Source organism: Sciurus vulgaris, assembly GCF_902686455.1.
Source record: "Sciurus vulgaris genome assembly, chromosome: 3".
In the NCBI taxonomy this organism is placed as follows: domain Eukaryota; kingdom Metazoa; phylum Chordata; class Mammalia; order Rodentia; family Sciuridae; genus Sciurus; species Sciurus vulgaris.
In genome coordinates, this window is record NC_136463.1 from 130,851,130 (window position 1) to 130,874,278 (window position 23,149).

The 23,149-nt window shown below is 37.2% G+C and overlaps 1 protein-coding gene across 1 annotated transcript in view; it reads left to right on the plus strand.

Annotated features, from left to right (window-relative positions):
• Nucleotides 1–15,306, plus strand: part of LOC306655762 (uncharacterized protein) — a gene marked incomplete at its 5' end in the record, with an annotated part of 75,539 nt that extends 60,233 nt beyond the window's left edge. The window contains one exon of the mRNA XM_079130382.1: nucleotides 14,896–15,306. Coding sequence (XP_078986508.1) covers nucleotides 14,896–15,150 — 255 coding nt within the window. The 3' untranslated portion in view covers nucleotides 15,151–15,306. The remainder of the gene's footprint in view (nucleotides 1–14,895) is intronic.
• Nucleotides 15,307–23,149: the final 7,843 nt, after the last annotated feature.

Below are 23,149 nucleotides of genomic sequence, written 5' to 3' on the forward strand. Positions count from 1 at the left end.
CTAGGAATGTGAGAAAGTCCAGAGGCAAGACGGAACATGGGTCTAAAATAAGAGAAGAAATTGAGGAAATGAAATGGGAGAGGTAATCTGTGGACAGATCTTAACTTGTATATCAAGTTTTAAAGTTTAGACTTTGTCCTAAAGCAATAAAAAGCTACAGATGGCTTTAAGCAGGTGAATGGCTTGTTTAGATTTGTGATTTAGAAAGAACACAAGACAGGATGATATGTGAAGTATTAAGGGACTCTCTTCACTCCTTTTTCTCCTCAGGCTCTGGACTACCAGCCTGAACCCCATCCCCCACCCCATACCTTCACACAGTTGTGCACACACATGTATACCCACACAGGAACACACACACTCTACCAGACTCATTTGTCAGTAGGAGAGAAAACATATTAATTATTATGGAGAACCTGTTGTTGAAAGAGATCCAAACTCTACATTGTAAAACTTAAGCACAAAGGGCTTTGCTCTTGAACTCAGAGATGAAACCAGAGAGAGGAAATCAATTCACACAAATGCATAAATGTGAATTGGATTTTCCTTCTGTGCGGTGAAGTGGAAGAAATAGTCTGCTGTGAAAGAGGATGTGCTAGGCAAAAGGATGGGGTGTCCCTGGGATTTCTGGGGTTGCAGGAGATGTGGCTGTCCCCCTGAGAGATGAAGCTAAATCACCTGGGATCCGTACGTGTACCCAACCAGGCCATCACCTGATATCAGAAACAGCAGGATCCAGTATCCCAGAGGATACACTGGGCCCTTCTATGTTGAGAGGATAGACAACAATGGCATTAGCAGCTCAGACTAGCATTAGGACTGTCCCAGATTAGACTAGATGGATGGCTTCCTTCCACCTGCAATCATAACATGCAGCCAAACACACATACACCTCCATCCTCTTCCCCACTTCCCTTGGGTCACCAGCCCAAAGAGCCTTAAGAGTAATAGGGAAGAAAGGAAAAGAAGGCCTTAAATTGAATTCTGAACTGAAATATTTATGTAATCTCAGTTGACAGACAAATCACTGAATTCACTGGAGAAAATCTAGATTAAGAAGTCTGCCAGGAAAAAGGCTAAAAGTTCAGATTCAGAAATCAAATTTACTCCAGGAAAAAAAATTTCCTTTTTTGCATACCTGAGTGTTTACAGACTCTTATTTGTGAGATTCCTTGTGCAGTACAATCACATGGCTACAGTGTGAAGAATGGTTTGAAAGGAAGACTGGAAATGGGTGTAGGGTGATCAGGACAGAGGTGAAGGAGATAAGCAGCATGGTAGGAGAGGTATTTAGGTGATGGGATCAAGAACTCTTGGTGATGCAACTCGATGTGAGAGATGATGAAGAGAAAGCAGTTGGGGATGATACACTAGTTTCCGGATGTAGCAACCTGGTCATAGTAGTGTTTATCCAATGGGGGGAATTCAGGAAGAGGAAATGAATTCAGTTTAAGATACCTGTGGAAATAATAGAGTCTGAAGCTCAAGAGAAGTGTTGGAGCTGGTAAAATATCTGACTGCCTGTAGATGGTGCCAAGATACTCAGGCAAAAGAAAGTATCAAGAAGGGAGGCCAGCTGTGGTGGTGCATGTCCGTGATCCCAGCTACTGAGGAGTCTGAGGCAGGAGAATCACAAGTTTAAGGCTAGCCTGGGCAACTTAGTAAGACCCTGTCTCACATTTTAAAAATTAAAAATAGGGGGTGAAGATGTAGCTCAGTGCTTATCTTGCATGTATGAGGCCCTGGGTTCAATTCCCAGCACTGAAAAAAAAAAAAAAAAAAAAAAAAAGGAGGGCAGGGTTGGGGTACAGATGTCAAATGTTGCCAGAGGTCAAATAAAGAACCGAAGAGTTCCTTGAGTTTAGTTACCCAGGGATCATGGGTTAACTTGGAGAGAGCAATTTTGGAGAGTGAGTGGGAGGGGAAGAAGTTGAAACAGTGAATGGAGATGACTTTTCCAAGAAGTTCAACTGGAAAGGGGAGAGAGAGAGGACTGTAGATGAATGGTAATGTGACTGGCTATCTTCCTTCCTTCCATCTTTACTTCCTTTCTTCCTTCTTTCCTTCCTTCCTTCTTTCAGTCTGAGAAGGTAGGAATCAGAAGAGAGGAAGAAGTTTAAGATAAAATAGGAATGACAAAGAATAACCAAGAAAGATGGGATCTAAAAAGTAAGAGGCATGCCCAGGTGGCCAGCAGATGACAACCAGAATAGAGAGCTTGGTATAAGGGCTCAGCAGCCTAGGAGTCAGAGGGCAGAGAACTCAAGACTTTGGGAAATGACTGTGTGACAGGAAGGACCTGACCCTACAGTGTCCACTTGTGAGGGCTGTAGAGGGAACAGTGTGCTTGTGGGAAAGCTAGGTTTCTTAGTGCTAGAAAGCTAAAGAATATTCAGTGGAGAGGGTGGGAGTCGCAGGGTTTGTTGATGAAATGGGATTCCTGAGGCCATGGAGGAACAGTTTGGGAAGAATGGGAGTGAAGAGATGTAGGAAAAATCCGAAGTGCTTTTCTTTTTCTCACAAACTCAACCAATGCAACAATTCTGGTCACCAAAATGTATGGGGTTTCCCACCACCACCAGTTTTCCAGTGGATACCAATTGGGAGTCTTATAATTCAACTGAATTCTGACACTCCGTACCCAGAGAAATCATCAGATCCCCAGGTTGAGGGCTCAGTCCCACAAGGCTTCCCCCACTTCAGATGCTAATTGCAAGTAGTTGGTCATACTTCTGACTGGCTATGTTAGGGGTTCCCACAACAATTTGGTAGAATGAATCACAGAACTCAGGAAAACACTTGTGTTTACCCATTTATTACGAAGGATATCACAAAATATATGGATGATTAGCCAGATGGATGAACAGGGCAAGATATGGGGGAAGTAGCATGCACCCCTCCAGGTACCTGTATGTCTTCAGGAACATGGATGTTCTCCAAACTGTCCTTTGGATTTTAATGGAGACTTCATTATCTAGGCATGATTGATTACATCACTCACCGGCCATGGGACTCAACTCAACCTCAGCCCCTCTCCCTCCCAGAGATGGAAAGAGAGGCTGAAAGCCCCAACCCTCAAATCATGCCTGGATTTTACTGTGACCATAACCTGCTTTCATTCTGAAACTACCTAGGGGCCCCCAGAAACCAGTCATTTATTTCACCATAAAAAAGACACTTTTTTTTTTTTTTTAAACTCTGGAGATTTTGAAGGTTTTAGGAATTTATGTGTCAGGAACTAGGGGTAAAAAACAAATACCTATTTCTTATAGTATCATTTTTTTCACAGAGGAGAATGAGAAATTGAGTAAAATATGAGGATGAAAATTCATAAGAATATCGCTCATTGGAAAGGCCCCTCTCCTGAGCGCATATCAAGGATAATGAGGGTCTGAGGGATGGGATGGTTGTTTGGACAGTCTTCAGGAATATAGGAAAATTAATGGGAGGAGGGAAAAGCTCAGGGCTCTCAGGACTCAGCTTTGTCCTGGATATACCATTACTCCAAGGCTCCTGAGTATCTGGAAGGAGTCTTCTGAGGATTGACTCTAGGAATAGACTCAGAGTTGAGGACTGTTGGTCTAAATGGCTGGCTGCAGACTGGGGCTAGGTGATACTCAACATCCTAGCTTCCTTCTCTGCCCACCCTGTGCTGTGTTTTCTTAATGCCTCTCTATTTATTTTAAGGCTTGATTTTCTCTATACTCAGAGCCCAGTCTTGGAGAACCAGAGTTGCTTTGGGAAAAACAGGTTGATCCTCCATAGCATTACCCAATTTCAACCCACACAAATTATTAAAGGAAATTATTCAAGGAAATATGTGATTTTAGAGTTACGACTGGAATGATCACTCTCAAAAATAAAAAAAAAAAAAGAAGAAAGAAAGAAAGGGGAAAAAAAGGAAAGAAAGGAAGGAGGAAGGAAGGAAGGAAGAAAAGAAAGAAAAGGAAAGAAACAAAGAAGAGCAATAGAAAATTTAAAAATTCTCTGATACATCACAAATTTATTTTTTTCTTAAATATAAACCAAGATTCAGTTAATTTCTTATTTTGGCCTTAGGTTGATTTATTTATGGACTATATTTTTTACTTCACATGGTGATTTTTTTTTTTGTTTTACTGTTTAAAAGGCAAAGGTCACCTTTTAGATTCTGTCCAGTTCATTACACATGAACAATTTAGTGTTATTTTGAGCACTCTGGAGCCCTTGAAATGCCATACATTGTAGGGCCAGCTTCCTTATGTTTTTCCCCGTCAGCAGATTTTGTTAAGAACATCTTGTTGGTAGATCCCATTTTATTATTTAATGAAGAGATTCAATGAACCACTGAAGGGTAAGGTTTTAAAAAAATCCCTAGTGGGGCTCTGATGTAAAGTATAAAGGTCTTTTCTCTAAGTCTGTTCCACTCCTTCTCTCTTGCATTATTAATTCAACCATAAATTGTGCACTTTTAATGAAGTGTTACCTTCATGCTAACTTCCTAGTGCAGCATCTGGTAACACAGGGATCACTTTACAGCAGTTTCAAAACAAGGATTGACAAGAGGGTCAGTAAAGAGAAATGTTACAGATCTTAAATTCAATACTTATAACAAACCAGGTGTCTTAGAGTTTGACTATATCCGATGCCCAGGGTAGCGATGCAAGTGATCATGCTTATATGATACTCTGCATGATTTAAAAATGTTGCTGACATTATTTTTAAGATATAGAAAATAAAACCAGCCTGTGAGAGATGCTGGAAAGGGATCAGCTCCCTCATCCACTGATTATCAGTTGTCATTAATTCTTTGTATCTCTAGATAACTGATTAAATCTAATTGGGAAAAAAAATAAATGTCAGTCATCATTCCTTAGGTTCTGTTTCTTAAGGAGAAAAAAGTGGGGAGAAGAGAGGAGAGTAAAGGGGACGAGGGGAGGGGACAGGAGGAATTGGAGGAGGGTAGTTGGTGGCAGTTTGCTGCTGCTAAAGCCAGCCTGCTCCGAGCACTTCTGTCATTTTTTCATCTGTACTGCCATCTAGAGAGAAGAATTAAAAACACACAGAAGTAAACTGGAAGCTCCTGGATGGAATTAAGAGGAAATGGATATCGAATATTTATTTGTAGAAAACTTTAAGAAACAACAGGGAGATTTGGTGGCTATCGTACAATGCTTTTCTCCTCTCCCTCCAGCCTGCCCGGTTACAAAACAGGATTTGAATATCTATTTAACTGTTTTTACGACATTTCAGGCATTGTTGGGAAGCCATTTCCTGGATTCAAATTGCCCTCTTAAATATGTAAAATCGAGTTGTGTAAACTTTCTGGTAACTAAGTTGTCAGATCATGGCCTCATATATTTATAACTAAAATATTGCTAGAAAAATGCTCACATCACAAGTCTTGCAAGATTTAGAGATGGAATGGAGGAGTTTGTTGCTGTTGTGTGTGAATTAACAAGAGGAAGAAGTCCTTTCAACACATAGGGTCAGTTTCCTGAAGTCTGTTGTGTTCTGCAGAATCTACTAGTTCTGTGCAGTGTCTGTAGGTGAAATGTTGGACAAATAAATTTGGGGACTACTAGGGAAAACAGTGTTAGCCAGTTTTCTTTATAGTTTTAATTTATGAATGTGCACTGTGAACTCGTAAGAGAGCAAAGAGCTGGGTAAGCTTTCCCAAACGTACTTGACCTTAAAACCCTGGGCTTTTCGTAAGACTAGTATTGCATGGAGTATACTTTAGGAGATACTATAACAGAGAAAGGAAGTTGGCCTGCTGAGTGCATAGCATGCATAAACATATCAGTCCTGTCCTATTCCTTCTCTCTGTGTCTAAACATTTTCTAAGCTTTGTTTTGGGTTGAGTGGATTGAGGAATTTAGCTAGTCACTAATAACAAGGATAAGTCATTATGAGACCATCATAGAGTGTCCTTGCGTAAACTTAGGGGGTATAGGTTAATTACTTGGTGCATCTTGTGGTAAACACCAGATGTATGAGGCTGCTGTAGCTTAACATGGTGTACTGTTTTACAGTAAACTTTTTTTTTATTAATAGAAGGATTTTCTTCTAAAGTGATGCTAAAATTATAGTATAACAAATCATAAACCAGTAATATAGTCATTATTATATATAATTTATTAATATATTAATATAATATATTAATATAGTTTATTATCATTATTGAGCACTATGCACTGTACACAATTGTATGGATTACACTTTTACTTATATGGCATAGGGTCATTTACACTGGAATCATCACACATGAGGGAGTAATGTGCTGCACTACATTACGACAGTGACAATGTCATAAAATTTCCACTCCATTATAACCTACTGGGACCACTGGTCATACATGTAATCTATCATTAATCTAAACATTGGTATGTGGTGTGTAACTGTACTTTTTTTTCCTAGCAGGAAATGTGATAGAGGTAGGATTTGTTTGATATTTGCGACTAGTTAGGGAGAATAAAATAAGTTTACCTAAAGCATAAGTCAGATTTTCTCTAAGTTTGCATGTCAAGAAGTATATTGTAAGATAGTCTTTTTACTTAGTATCTATTTAGTGTGCTCTAACTCTATGTAAGGTGCCAATGGGAGGGAAGACAGAGCTGAGTAAAACATGATCCTTGTCTTTGTCTAACCATGACACATGTGGAACTGATAAGTTTACATACAAATTACTGAATGATTTCTTATATAGATAAATAATGGTAATAACCAGATTTATTCATCATACCTGAAATAATAGAGATTTGTTTCTATGGAGGAAGGCCACACTGATCTATGGGAAAAGAAAACATCCTTACAGAAAGGCTGTTGTAGTAGCATCCATTGTTAAAGCATTTCAACCTATTTTTTAAAAAAATTAAAATGTCACTGGTCATGAATATAAATTCTGGAAAATTATATTCTAGATGAAATGAAGTGAACAATATTAATTTTCCTCTTTTGATAACTTCTTTGTATTTTAGAAAAGGAATATATAATTTATGCTTTTGACTCAGGAAGTAATATCTCTGTTCAGGTATTAATAAATGTGATAAAAAAATCATCCTTTAGAAGGGAAACATTAATTTAATTTTATAGAAGCAACTGGGGATCAGAGAAGTTATTTAGTTTGTCCCATAGCTTATAAAGGGAAGAATTGGTATTCAAATCCATTCCTGTCTGGTCCCCAGTCCTTATGATTTGTTCCCCTTAAGATGGGACAGTAATTCTAGAAAATGTTTGAATAGTCCATGATTTTTATAACCTAAAAATATAATTTGCCAAAGTGAAATGGGAAAAACAATTTTCTGAGGACTTAGAAAATCATACACACATAACATAGGAGACTGTATGAAAACAGAAACCATGGGATCATATCTATTCTCTTTGCCATACTAAATCCAGTACTTGCCACATGCCTGATAGGCTCAATGTAGTACCCATAAATGATAATGTTTGGGAACAAGTGGTGTGTACACATGAACCCTTCAATATCCTGTTGTCATTTTTTGCAGGATAAGTCAAATTATGAATCTGTAAAAAGGAAATAAGATAAAGGTTAGCGTAGGCCAATTAAAAATAAGTCTTAGCTGGGCCGTGGTGGTGCACACCTATAATCCCAGTGGCTCCAGAAGTGAGGCAGGAGGATTGTGAGTTCAAAGCCAGCTTTATCAATTTAGCAAGGCCCTAACCAACTCAACAAGATCCTGTCTCTAAATAAAATATAAAAAAGGGCTAGGGATATGGCTCAGTTTTTAAATGCCCCTGGGTTCAATCCGCAGTACTTAAAAAAAAAAAAAAAAAAAAAAAAAAAGGCTTTTCTCTCCACAAAGTGGTCTGAAATTGCTCAAGTGGTTTCCATATTTGCAAACATATTTTCTAGTAAATTCAACTATTAACTGATCACATTACAAATCAATTTGTAGATGATCGAGAACCTTCTCCTGTATAGTTGTCTGGTCATTCCCCAACAAATCCATTCCCTGAAGATATCTAAAAAAATTAGGCTTAAAAGAAAAGTAGACTTGAAGACAAAGACAAAATTTTAAAAATATTTTTTGCTTACATCTTGCTTCATGGTTACATACATAGTACATGTTGAAAAAGAAGGCAGAAGAAAGAAAGAAATGGAGAGGGGGAAAAATTAGAGCTATGATCTTAGATTTTAACTTTGAGATGGTTATGTGAACTTAAGCCAATAATTTCTTTCTTTTTTTTTTTTTTTTGTTCCTCAGTTTTCTTATCTGAAAGTCACAGATGTTGACCTAATAAACCACTAAGGGACTTTCAGGTTCTAATTGCCTGTGCATGAGACTGAGGCCATTCTTGAGTATAAACAAATCCATACTTCCTTGTGTCCACTAGGGGGGACTGTAGTACTAGTGCAACAACCTCCATCTTCCAATTAATCCAGTCCTGTTGCTTGAGTTTTTTCCTGAATTTATTTCCCTGGAAAACGTTTCTTACCTTTATAACTTTCAAATTTAATCTTATACTACAAAGTCTAATATTTAATTCCATAATGGAAATGGATAAACCTTGGACTAATTCAGCTCAATGGATTTATATAGCTAAATAGGGAATTTAGAACCATAGAGCTATTTGCACAGTAAATATTACCTTGGACTTTTGCTTGGGCCAAAAGCAGGGCCTTGAAATTTTTTCAAAGGAAATATCTGTCTGTTCATTTCCCAATAAATTCCAATTTCTATAAAAATAAAAACATGAACTTAAGAGGTGTGCTATGGCTGGGGAGATAGCTCAACTGGTAGAGTGCTTGCCTCAAACCGCAAGGCCCTGAGTTTGATCCCCAGTACCGCAAAAAAAAAAAAAAAAAAAAAAAAGAGGTGTGTTAAATCTATGTGAAGACATCTACAAAATTACTCAAGAGTAGAAAGGAAGGACTAAATAGAGTTATACCATGTTATTGGATAAAAAGAATTAAATTTTGAATTATTCCCTGAATAAATTCGTAAGTATAATATTGTTCCAATCAAAATCCCAATGGGATGCTTTTGGATATTTGACAAACAGTTCTAAAATTCGTGCAGAAAAATTAATGTAAAAAAAAGACTTAAACTTTTATGGAGGAAGAGGACTTGAACTACCATATTTAAAAATAAATGATAAAACAGCTAAAATTTAAACAGTATTATAGTGGCAAAAGATAGAATAAAACCAGACCAATACAACAAAATAGCAAATCCAGAAACAAAATCAAGCACAGTGCCTAGGACTTGTGTGGGGTCTGTGTGTGTGTGTGTGTGTGTGTGTGTGTGTGTTGTGTGTGTGTTGGTTACCCAGCATCCCAGTACTCTTCTCAATATGGGAACCGAAGGATTCTGACACTGAATACAGAAGGATGAAGCAAAGGTGCAAAGTTATTTATAGACAGTGATGATAGTAATAATCCAGGAGAAGAGAATGGATGGAAGTGACAGGCACCAGGAGCATTCTCCTTAGATTCTTCCTATAACAGTTCTTGGCCAAGTTCTGGAAGCATTCTAACTAGGCTGTTCCCATGGTTGCCCTTGGTTCATTTTTCTACTGCTAGCCTCTTTTGGTTCCCATTTTCTGTCCTGTTTTAAAAACATTCTTATATAGTTTTTGAGAAATTTCCAACAAATTCCTTTCTATTTAAACTACTTAGAATTATTTATTAATGCTTTCAACTAGGAATCCTGACTTGTGCAGAAACTAGTAATGGCGAATCAGTTACAAACAACAGACTCTTAGGGAAAAGAGGAGAATCTGGTTTTCCAGACTCTTTATGCTTAAAGATAGTAAAAGCACATTAATGTTCAGAGATAGGATTCTGGAAGCCTGTGCCAGTAGTAGTGAGATAGCTTACAAAATCATACTCTTGGACCTTAAGCTCAGATGGACACTGAAGACAAAACTATGGGGGACCTAATGGTGGTTGTCTTAGAATCGTATGGAGGGTATGAGGAATTTAAGAGCTGTGTGCTGAGGTTAGCTACTTCAGTTGAGAGATTGACAAAGGAAAACCTCTAGATTCTCATTTTAAAATGTGAACTCAAACCCAAAGTGTGAATTTGTTGTAAGAAACTGTTACAGCTTCCAGGATTGAGATAGCTATAAACCAATATTTGTTGTTGTTGACTGTTGACTTGCAAATTAGTTGAACTTATTTCCTTATCTGGGTTACTGTATGAACATATTAAAGATGTGGATAAAGAACGAAGTAGGATCTCTAAAATTAAAATGCAATACAGGGGAGAATTTGGAGAACTCAGAGAACTGTTGCCTCTCAATTATGAACCTTCTTGGCAGTAGAAACTTTTGCTTATGAGGTTATTTCTTTTTTACTTAAATATATTGGAATTCCATAGTTTGAAGGGATGACCTTATGAGAAAGTTGATTCCCTAATGCCCTACTCTAGCTCGGCCAGATCTATAAATAGAGTCAAATTTTAGTCTGATTCAAGAGCTAATTACAAGGGATGGAGGTGCAGCTTTGTGGTAGAATGGTTGTTTAGCATGTGTGAGGCCCTGATTTTAATATCCAGCATCACACACTCAAAAGGCAATTACGAAGTGCAAGTCAGAAAGATATGGCTCTGGCAACAAAGGAATTGAAGACTTTATCAATGTGTGGAATGTGGGTTAGAACAGATTTTAAGAATGTCAGAAAGAGGACAAAATTTTGAGTCTGGGTTGAATTTAATAGTAAGTTTATGAGTAATTCTAGATTAGATGCTATAGTTTGAGAATTTTGTTTGTTCAGCTAATGGTAGATTGAAATTTGGACTGAATGATTATTCATGCAAAATGAAATTGAGATGCAAATTTCTTTGGTGGAATGTAAAGGAATAAAGTTTTAAATTTCAGAATACTGAAAGCTGGAGTAGATTTATATCTGACTTACACACTCGCCTCAACTGTATCTTTCAAAAAAGAACCAGAAGACACTTGACAAATCTGTAAGAGAAGGTCAGCATATTTGAAAATGCTTTGGAGAATGTTCTCTGTAGATTAGGAAGGAGGGCAAAAGACATTACAGTTGAATTTGGTGACTGTATTTCATGGAAATGGGAGAATCCCAGAAAGGGATGGTCTAAATAGCAGTATTTGATACTTGCATGTGGCTAACTTGAAAGGTAGTTAGGGTCAATGTGGAAAAACAGAATGCTCTGACCCATTGATTCTTGAGAGGTGTTATGGTTTGGATCTTTCATGTCCCTCAGAAGTTCATGTGTTGAAGGTTTGATCCTCAATGCTGCAATGTTCAGAGGTGCTCTGGGGAAGTGATTGAATCATGAAGGCTCTAACCTCATCAGTGTATTAATCCATTGATAGCTGAATGGACTCATGAGAGATGGAGAGAACTGTAGGCAGGTGGGGCATGGTTGGAGGAAGCAGGGGTGGGGTTCAAGGAGGAAGTGGGGGGGGTGACTGAGGGATGACTCAGTGTACTAGTCTCTCTGCATGTTTAATATTTTCCAAAACAAAACTCAACAAATAAATTATGTTTATTTAATAACTACCCTTGAGCTCATATAACTAAATTCTCTAATATTATAGTTGGAAAAAAATTGAGGTCTGAAGGATTCAATCAGTGTAAAACAAAAGAAGACTTCAGAATCTCACTAACTATATGAACCGGGGCAAATTTCTTAGCTTCTCTGAACCTCATTTTAGTCATCTCTATGAGACTAACAGCACTTGCCTTAAAGATATTTATGAAAATTAAAGAAAGATGTTCCTGTGAAGTGCCTAGCACAGTGAGCAGAGTAAATGCTGAGTGGCAATTGTTACTATATTAAGGTGTCTAAGATCATACAGCTTGTGATGGCTCAGTCAGATCTAGAGCAAAGGTTTCCTCATAAATGTTTCTGCCATATTATGTTATTTCTTCTGAATAAATGACTTCTAATTAAAACCAGTTGAATTGAACAGAAAAGAAATACCTGAATGGAAATTATCTGACTAGTAATAAGATGTCATTTATTCCTGAAAAAGATTTGTATCCCTAGACATAACATTATCTTATTTTTAAAAATTAATTAATTTATTTATTTATTAATTTATTTATTTATTGGTACTGGGATTTGAACCCAGGGATCCTCTTCCTCTGAGCTTCACCCCAGCCCTTTTTATTTTACTTTGAGACAGTTCTCACTAAGTTGCTGAGTATGGCCTTGAACTTTTGATCCTCCTGCCTCAACCCTCTCAGTAGCCAAGATTATAGGTATATGCCACCATATCCAGCTTTCATGTGATGTCTTTAATACTGGTATCAATCTAGTTTCTCACCTGACAGTCACAACCTGATTGCATTCTCTCCCACATCCCCATGTGGTTCCACAAGAAAGTTTGTTTAGACAAAAGTTCCTTTAGCAGGCTCCCTATTTTTAAATCTGGAATAATTGACCCCATATTGCAACACAATTAACTCCAGGCAGTAATCTGACTTGTCCAAGGTCACCCGGCTAAGAAGGGGCAGAAATTTCCAGGTCTGCATTTTTGGCTTCAGAGAATATATTACTTTTAAATATTTACACAGTAGGGGAGATAATTTTACTGCAAAGCATATAATGAATAGTATTGTCCTTCTAGAATCAATAACAAGGTATGCTCAATTGATTATCACGTAGACTATTGCTTTTCCTTCTTTTATCTTTATTTTTTTTCTGACACTAGTTTCAGCAGATACCCTTTATCAGATGTCCCTGGCATTTTAAACTTATCTGATTTGGGGGCTTTAAACATATACCATACTCAATGTATATATTTATTAGCATTATTCAGTTTGTTCTCCATTTTTATGCACCTCCTTCTTTCTCAGTAATTTTGGAAATCATTCATAGAAAGGACAAAGAAGATAGAATGTTTCTATTCTCTATGTTTCTTTGAAGTATGGAGGGAGTAGAAATAAGAGAGAACATATAATGGAACTGATAAATGGAAACGATAAGACTGAAGGATTTTACCCTAGTCTTTGCTACTATGCCAATGAGAAAAGTCAATGTTGTATAATTAACACCTAATATTATGGTGGATGCTGAGGATACAAAGATGATTTGGATAATATATCAGTTCAGCATACCTGTCCTTGGAGAGACAGAGTTTAGTAAGTCGAGCAGATGGGCATCAGATTGCCTACAATAAAAAGCCAATAAGCTTCTAAAAAATGCTTTTGAAGAAAAGAAAAAGCTCTGACAAGAATAAGACAGACTTCTACACTGAAGAAAGAAATTGAAGAAGACTTTAGAAGATGGAAAGACCTCCCATGTTCTTGGATAGGCAGATTTAATATTGTCAAAATAGCCAAAACCAATATATAGATTAAATGCAATCCCCATCAAAATACCAATGACATTATTTACAGAATTAGAAAAGCAGTTCCTAAATTCATTTGGAAGAATAAGAGACCCAGGATAGCCAAAGCAATATTGAGCAAGAAGAGTGATGTAGGAAATATCATAATACCTAATATCAAATTATACTATAGAGCTATCATAACAAAAACAGCATGTATATTTGGCATTAAAATAGACTTAAGACCAATGGAATAAAATAGAAGAAACAGAGACAAACCTACATACTATAATCCATCTGAAACTTGACAGTTGTCCAAAATATAAGTTGGAGAAAATAGAGCCTTTTTAACAAATGGTGCTGGGAAAAATGGATATTAATAGGTAGAAGAATGAAACTAGATCCCTCTCACCCTACACAAAAGTCAAATAAAAATGGATCAAAGACTTAGGAATTAAACCAGAAACTTTGCAACCACTAGAAGAAAACATAGGATCAACACTCCACCTGATTGGTGGTGGCACCAACCTCCTTAACAAGAACACTGAAGCTGTAGAAATAAAATCAAGAATCAGTAAGTGGGATATCATCAAATTAAAAAAAACTTCTGTACAGGAAAGGAAATGATTTAAGAATGTGAAGAGAGACTCTACAGACTAAAATAAAATCTTTGCCAGCTGCTCCTCTGACCAGGGGTTAGTATCCAGAATATATAAAGAACCCAAAAAACTTAGCACCAAAAAAAAAAAAAAAAAAAAAAAAAAAATCCAGTAAATAATAGTCAACAAATATATGAAAAAGTTTCAATATTTCCAGTAATCAGGGAAATGGAAATTAAAACTAAACCAATATTTCATTGTACTTTTGTCAGAATGGTAATTATCAAGAGCACAAATAATAGATGCTGGCAAGGACGTGGGGAAAAAGTTATGGTTGTACGTTGTTGGTGGTTCTGCAGACTAGTACAATCACTCTGGAAAGCAGTATGGAGATTCCTCAAAAAACTAGGAATGGAACAACCATATGAACCAGCTATCTCACTCCTCAGTGTTTATGCAAAAGACTAAAATCAGCATACTATAGTAATACAACAACCTCAATGTTTATAGCAGCACAATTCACAATAGCCAAATTATGAAATCTTCCTGGATGCCTGTCAATAGATAAATGGATGAAGAAAATGTGGTGTATATATGCAGTGGAGTTTTACTCAGCCATAAAGAAAAATGAAATTATGGCTTTTGCTGGCAGATGGATGGAAATGAAGAACATCATGTTAAGAAAATCAAGGATCAGACTCAGAAAAGCAAGGGTCAAATGTTTTCTCTCATATGTGGAAGCTAGAACAAAATAAGGCAAAGGGGAGATTTTGATATCATAAAGATATAGGGAACATCATTGGAGTAGAAGGAGATTGAAAGGAAGGGAGGAGGGATTAGAAAAGGGAGGAAATGTGGAATTAATTTAACAAAATCACATTATGAGAATATATAACTATAACAAGGAATTTCACCTTTATGTATAAGTAGAAAGAACCAATCAAAAATAAATGAGTGGGCGGAGGTGTTGCCCCGTGGAGGGCGGGCACGGGCTCAGCCTTCTTGATCTGCGGGTGGCAACGGTAGCTGAGCGTGCGAGGGAGCCAGTGCTTCTCCTAGTAGCTCTCTTCCAGGCTCCGTCTGGTGGTCGGCATGGCCCGTGAGTGTGCAGACGGGTGGAAATCAGCTAGAACTTGCCCGCCAGAAAAATATGAAGAAAACCCAGGAAATTAGCAAGGGAAAAAGAAAAGAGGATAGCTTGACTACCTCTCAAAGAAAGCAGAGGCACTCTGAGATCATGCAACAAAAGCAGAAGGCAGCTAATGAGAAGTCTATGCAGACAAGAGAGAAATGACAAATGGACTTTTGGAAGTCCTGGGTGCTACAGCTAACTGGGTGCATCATAAGCTCTAAGACCAAGATTTCTTAAGAGTGAACATTCATTACATATATTATAACTTATCTTTATAAAACTGTCTATTTTAAACTTAAAAAAAAATAAATAAATAAATGAAAGGACAATTAGTAAAGGGAGGAGAATATGGAAAGGGAAGAGGGAGAAAATGGGGGGGGGGATTGAAATAAAATTCCATGCATGTAAGATTTTGTCAAAATGAAACCAACTACTATGGATAATAATAATGCTGTAATTAAAAAAAAAAAAGAGAGAATAGGCAAACTTCTAGAGAGAAAGTGGTGTTTGTTTGGGGCCTTGAGGGATCTTACTTCAGCAGACTGAGAATCAGAATTTGACTCACTCTAAGATTATTGGTGGTTCCAGTATATAAAGGAAATGCGGGGCTGGGGATATAGCTCAGTTGGTAAAGTGCTTGCCTCCCAAGCATGAGGCCCTGGGTTCAGTCCCCAGCACAGCAAAAAAAAAAAAAGGAAATGGGAAAGGATTGGATGTGTTCTGAAAACATTGGTGTGGCTTTGACTGCCAGCTGCAATTCTACCTGGGGGTTTGTTATTATCTTCTGGAAATATAATGTGATAAACACAGAGGATAAAAACAATCAAACCAAACCAAGTTAAAAGAATAATTATACAGAGGATATAATACAGAATGGATTAGGGTCTTTCTGCTTTAGACCCCATATCTCTACAACATGAAGGTGGCCATTCATTCAACAAATATTTAATAAGCCCTTCCTTGTGCTGGGCACTGGGATAGATGCTGGAATAAAGCTATAAACAGACATCTGTTGTCCCTGAGTTCCCAAATTTATATTCACACTAGAGAAACTGTCTTTGTTAAACAACATTAGTTATATGATTACAACTGCAACAGTGATGTGAGAAGATGCTAGGGAACATCCCTTAGTCTGGGATATTAGGGAAGTCTTCCTTGAAGAAGTGTCATTTGAGTTGAGCACCAAAGGGAAAGTAGGGGAGCAGGCACCAGGGTTATGGGTGAGGGAAGGGTAAGAATGTTCAAGATTGGGGGAAACAAGGCTGGTGGTGACACCAGTGTGGGTGGGTCATGGACAGTGGGAAAACCAAGGATGTGGGTGAAGGACTCTTTGTGTATGACCTTCTATACCCCATTCATGATTTGGGCATTACCCTCACACACTAGGAAGCAACACAGTTTTGAAATGTTGCTCTGAGGGAAAGATGGTGACAGGATAAAAGTGAGACAAGAATAGACATGGAAAGAACAGTCAGAAAGTGCTGGGGTCCAGCCCCAGCAGGGGTCCATGGGTTCCAACTGGTAAGGGGGCACAGGGAGACAGCGTCGGCGATGGATGGAGAATGAAAGACACAGACTCTAGTTCTGGTGCAATCAATCTCACTTTATTCTGGGGAAGGCTGGGTTTATATACATTTTTCTTCAGGCTTTGATGACAGGCTTGTGACTAACAAAACAAAGAAGTTTCCAAAGCATAGGCAGAAATTGTTTTTACTGAAAGATTATGAGAAAACAGTAACCTTACAGATTATCCTTATTTAATCACCAGGGCTTGCCATTGATAAAATAAGCTGGTCCATATCTAGTAGCTACTGTGGGAGGTGCTTTGTACTTAGAACTTGGAGAAACATTGTTATCTATAAGTTTCTGTGCCCCAACAGGTTCTGGCTGTGCCAGTAAATGCAGTGTTTGGTTTTTAACATAATAAAAACATTCTGCTGTTGTGAGGTTAATCATCATAGGGTTTCAACGTGTGTTTTGTCTTCATGTTTTTTTGGAAATTTGTAGAATTATTCCCATCACCTCTAGCAAGATTCCCAGACTGAAGTGAGTAATATATTATTAGGAAAACTCCACCAAATAACATCCAAGCTAGGGAGGCATACATACATCTGGCATGCAATCCTTTTAGGATGAGTCTTTGCAATCATCCTTCAGTGGAACTCTGTCAAGCACTGCAAGGAGAGCCAGGCGCCCCTGCAAGAAAGTTATTGAGTTCTATCGGGAATCCAGGCAAAGAAGTGGGGATGAATTGTTTCAGGGTGGAGACAGCGGGGATGGAAAGAAATGTTGGGAGGAAGAGATCAAGATCTGAAGACAAAGCATACTTGACCATGTCAGATGAGCTGGGGTGTGGGGTATGTGTGCTCCATTGCAGTGAGAAGAATCAGATTATTTCTAAGCAGGGGCAAGATTTTAAATTAATAATTCTGTACCACTTTTAGTTATACCCTCTTACCTTCACAGCAGAATCCTCAGACTCCAAGCCAAGCCCCAAATCAGACTAGAACTTCAAGAATCAGTCATCCTTTCTTAATACCCATCTACCGAAACTGTGCAAGATTTGGCTTGTGGGGTCACACCCAATCATTCGCAATTCTTTCCCAGAACCTTGTGCCCAACTTTAAACAGTGCCACAGGAAAGGATTTCAAGAATACATAAAAGAAAATGGGAAATCTGTCTGTAATTAGCTAGAAAGAAAAGGAAAAAGAGCATCTATGAGATAACATAACTGAGATGTAAGAAATACTTGGTCAATTTCCCCAAGCCTTCCTGTTTTGGGTAGAAATAAAATAACCCTTCCAAGAGAATCTTAGCGGCAACTATGTTTGAGGCTCTTATCTACTGAAGTAACATCAAGTCCTAAGGCTTGGACATTGTTGTCATTTAGTAAATATTTCTTAAATTGAAGTGTAAGTTCAACCAAGTGTCCCTAGCTCCTAAAGATTAGATTCTCAGCACAAATTATTTAGAGTGCCCAGCTTCTATCATTTCACTACAAGAGAAGAAGAATGCAGGGAATAGTTAGGGGCTTGGCTGTTGTGGTGGAAATAGGAACTTTGTGACCTAGTGTTCTAGTGACAATCTAGTGATCCTTGAAAAGCCTGTTTTTTTTTTTTTTTTTTTTTCTCTCAAAGTAAGAAGATTATATAGGATAGAAGTTAAGTGCAACTTTTGGTCTAATATAACATGGAAAACAAAATCCAAAAGCTTTTGTAGATTTGAGTGGGGGAAAGAAAAGAAAGTCAACTACTGGAGGCCTTTTCTGTTACATTTTTAAGATCTGAAACTGAGACAGGATCCAAATGTGGTGCACTTGTTTGTTGGGTATTTGCACAATCACAGAGGGCTGGGGACTTGAACCTGGGTCTCCAGCATGAGAGTCAAGCACTCTACGTGAGGAGCTATACGGCCAGCACTCAGGATCTAAATGTGTATTCCTTTCTCTGGGCTCCTGACTAGGAAGTGATTGCTTCCACCTGTTTTTATATTTTCAAGCCAACATCTGTTACTGTCTAAAACAAATACTCATTTTTTCAATACAATCGCCGTTTTCCCAACTACTTTTCTAAGAACTCAGGCAAGTACTCTTGTCAAGGACTTGGTTCATCTGAATTTCTTCAACCCTAGCTGATTCATAGGACCCTTCCCTAGGTAGCCAAGCCTCAGGCTTCTTGTCCAGGTTCCTCAGTGTTCAAGTGGAAACATATTTCTAAACTCTAGAAATAAATATAATTTTATAATTTTTATAACTTTTGGTGAATTCTATTTTCTCCATGTGGCAGTGGAGATATACATACACATGTGGAGAGAGAGAGAGAGAGAGAGAGAGAGAGAGATCCAGCCAGGGATCTTCATGGATATTTGCTCCTGTAAACAGTGGCTACAACTACTACTGGAGTTCCCTGGACTTTAGGCTAGAAGAAACAGGAAACTGAGGCCCTGGCAAACTTAACTATTTCACAGGTATAAATGTGATGATTGGGCTCTCCTAATGTTTCGATCAGGGCAGAAATTAAGGGCCAATGGTAACATCTCATCCTAATCTTGTATGAAACACCGAAGGGAAAGCATTTCCCTCATCTTTTCTTTTTTAATACTATCAGATCAGAGGAGCCACCGAGCATAATCTCAAAAAAAAAAAAAAAAAAGTTTTTATCAAAGAGTCTATACACAAAAAATGCTTATTAAAAATTTCTTCAACAAAGAACTTTTAGACATTATATAATTCTCTTTTAGACATTATATAATTCTCTTTCATTATAACAGATAGTCAAGTTACTTCTTGGAAGGGCCCCAAAGGTCTTTCTAAGGAACAATGGACAATAGTTAGAGTCTCAATTCTATTAGTCAGGAAAAAAAATGTGGTTTCAGGGGTCTTTAGTCATAGGGGATATTTTTGAAGGTATCCTATAACAGGGGTTGACATAGATACATGGAAAACTTCCAGTAGGCACAATTTTAGTAAAGCAGAAAAAAAAAATCACATTGGGGGCTAGGGACATAGTTCAGTGAGTAATAGAATTTTGGCCCAGCATGAATGAAGCCTCCAGCACTGCAAAAAAAAAAAAAAAAAAAAAAAAACCCAAAACAAAAAAAAAATCACCTCCTCACACATTAAATTGGAATTATTTGCATCACTTTTGAGGCCTATTTGATAGTCTCAGGCCTATTTGAATCTTCTTAAAGCACAGTGACACATTGGTTTGTCCCGTATTTTTATATAGGGATTTCATGTCAATTCTAGAGATTTTCTGGTTTGTTAATAGCAACAGCTTTTGTTTTTATAACTAATATAATTATAATAGACTTGGGATTCTGAAGACATAGTCATTCTACTTGGATGAGTTTCCCTTTTTATGGTTAGAATAGTAAGGTTGGTACTCAACCAGCCTGCACAAAGAATCATTGAGAATGGTGTTAATCTTATATGGTATTCATTATCTACATGGCCATTTAAATTAATAAAAACTAATAAAAATTTAAAATCCAGTTCTTGAATTTCAAGTGCCATAGTTTTGTTTTGTTTCCTTCCTTCCTTCCTTCCTTTTTTCTTTCTTTTTCTCTCTTCTTTCTTGTATTGGCAACTGGACCCAAGGCCTCCCTCCCATCTGTTAAGCTGATCTCTAACATAGCTCCACCCCAGCCTTAAGTGCCATAGTTCAAGTGCTCAACAGTCACATGGAGCTAGTGGTTACCTATAGGATAGCACAGTTATAGGACATTTTCATCATCATAGAAGTTCTCCTGGATAGCACTGATCTAGAAGAATGACTTATCTATAAATACATCAATTACTAATTAAACTTGTAATTCATTTAAATTGGAACCCTCTCCCTAAATACTTTCAGTCTCACTAAAAACTAGACAAAAATACTCTTTGCCAACCCTTCAAATGATTCTTCAATATTTTATTTTATTCAGGATTGTATTAAGTGGGATAGTTTTTCTGTAAGTTATCCAAAGTGGATACTTACTTCTGTAAGTAGCTCCAAGTGGGCAGAGGAAGAGTTCCTTATTAGTGAAATTTGGGGAACAATCCATGTTAGAAACATAATCCTTATTGTTTCAGAATTGAAAAGAATCATGGACAAGGGATCCCCATTTGGTATGAATTTAGGGAATGTAAAAAAAAAAGTGTTTTTGTATTACCCCCTAAAAAGTTCTTCTCCACCTACTCACTGATATATGAAATTCCTCTACAAGAAGAAAGGACTTTTATTAAGTAGTTAGACATAAAATGTCAGTGTAGGTATCCTTGGGAGAAACACACTAAACTATAAATTACCCACCTACCACTCTCCAACAGGTTTTCACGGGAGATGAAAGAGAAATTTTGAAGTTGCTAAATTTCTGGTATAGAGTGGAATTGGTTATGGAGAGAAAGATCAGAAGGTTTGCAGCAAGGATTTATTATTTACTGTCCAATTTTGCCAAAGTTTGGCCGTAGGTATTGAGGGACAATACAATGACAAATGAATTGTCAGAACATCCTGCTCCAGTTTCCTTTTGCTTTGAAAATGTGGTTCTCCTGGACTGTGAACAAATTTACTCTCAGCTTGAGAATGACCAATACAGGTTTAGAACGGTATCTCATAGAATGCATGATTTTTGGTGACATTAAATTATAGAATTTCAGAGCCTGAGGAACTTTGAGTAGCATCTTGTCTACTCCACTAAAGCAAGAATTTGAAAATTATCTTCTGAACTTTAGGAGGCCATTTCAGTGATATCACAAAGTTTTACCTAGTTTTTCATTTCTAAGTTGCAAAACCCACTAGATTAGACTAGAAATTTCCTGCCTGTTATCTTTGATCTCTGGCACAGGGCAAAATACCTTATGATATTTATGGAATTCCAGTCTCCTATTTCAAAGATGAAATGAAAGCCCAGAGAAGCCCAGAGAAGGAAAATGGCTTCTCAAAGCCATGGAGTGAGGTAACAGTAGGACAGTACTGGGACAGACTCTTCTTGTGTTCTTCCAACAGCATGCTGCTGATTTCTCACAACTGCTTTCTTTCTTCCAAGTACTTAGTTGTGGAGGCTGATACAGCTTCCCACAGTTCAGCTGGATGCCATTGTTCTTTCTCTTTCTTTCTGTGTATGTTTTTATTCATTTCCTGTCTGAAATAATCAAATGGTTTACTTATATTAAATGAAGATATTATAGTATTAAAGACAAAAATAGGAACAGCTACAACAAAGTATTATCGAATATTACTTGTGTGCTAGAATTATCAACTATTTTTGTTTTATTTGTTTTTGAGTGTTCTAATTTTTCTAGAGTGAATATTAATTTTTTAAAGTGTATTTTTCTCATGAATTACTTTATAATCAGAAAAGAACATTATATATAATTTATGTATGACAAAATATATGTTTTATATAGATACATGCAAAGCCAGATATTTCCTTGTTCGTTTTTTTTTAAATTATAAACATTTTTCTATCAAGATTGCTTTCTTTGGTATCTTATTCTCCAGGGGTCATGTGTATAGATATGAGCTCTCCTTCTCCCTCTACTTCTGTCTGAACAGATCCTGCCTTCATTTGCATAGAGTGGAGCAGTGGGCTTCTAGAAAGCAGGATGAAGAGCACATTAATTATCCTTCATATATTTGGGCAGTCAAGGAGGCCACTTCATTTCTCATTATTTTCAGCTGAAAAGAACTTGTCTGAAGATTCCTGGTCTTGTAGCTGAAACAGGCTTAGTCTCTTTTTCATTCTTCGGCCAGAGCCTTTTGGCTCTCTGTAAATGTGTAAGACCTTGTTTCATTGTCTCCAGCCTAATTTTCATTCATGTATATATACATAAAAATTTGTGTATGTTTGTAGATCATAAAACTATTAATCATAGGGGTAGATTTTTATTTCACTTAGTAGGCAAAAGGTTATAAGTTAAATTCCTTAATATTGCACCCAAAACTTCTTCCTAACAATGTAGAAAGAAGTGTAATCCTAGGCTTTCGTATGTGAGGAAATAAAATAAATTAAAAACAAACCGAAGAAACTATTAATGATATGTGAGTTAGAGAGAGAGAGAGATAGAGACAGAGACAGAGAAGATAGGAATGTTCTTGTTCCTCTATGAGCCAGCCTCTGTGAGGTTACATTTAAGGTGGTTTTCATTCCTTCTCCTAAAGACTAATGAAATCCCATAAAACTTAAACTGTTTATTTCTTTCCAAAAGAGAAGATGTAGAAAGTTGGTATCTTTCAATTGTTATTGACGAACTTAGGTTTTCCCCCTACTTTTCAGCTTCCTTTTCCTTATCTGAACCTCAATACCTTTACCACACTGTTCCATGACGCTGTTACTCAAAATTAAAAACTCCCAAACTGCATCTGTTTTGCCACTTTTTAGCTATGCTTAAATATGAACAACTAAGCACCTCAGAAGCTGTGCCAATTTGCTCATTGACATGTTTTTCTTCAACAGACTAGGTAATATATGTTGTAAAAATGTACAGTTCCTTTCCTCAAGGGACTTAAAAAAATAAAGCTATTTCAGTGGGAGTTTTAAAAAAATGCAGCCATAACCATTTTTCCTGACATCAGTTCTCATGCAAAACAGTGACTCACCACTGAGACAGATATTTCCTTGTTCATTTTTCTTAATTAAAAAAAATTTAGGGAGTTGGGGCTGTAGCTCAGTGCTGGA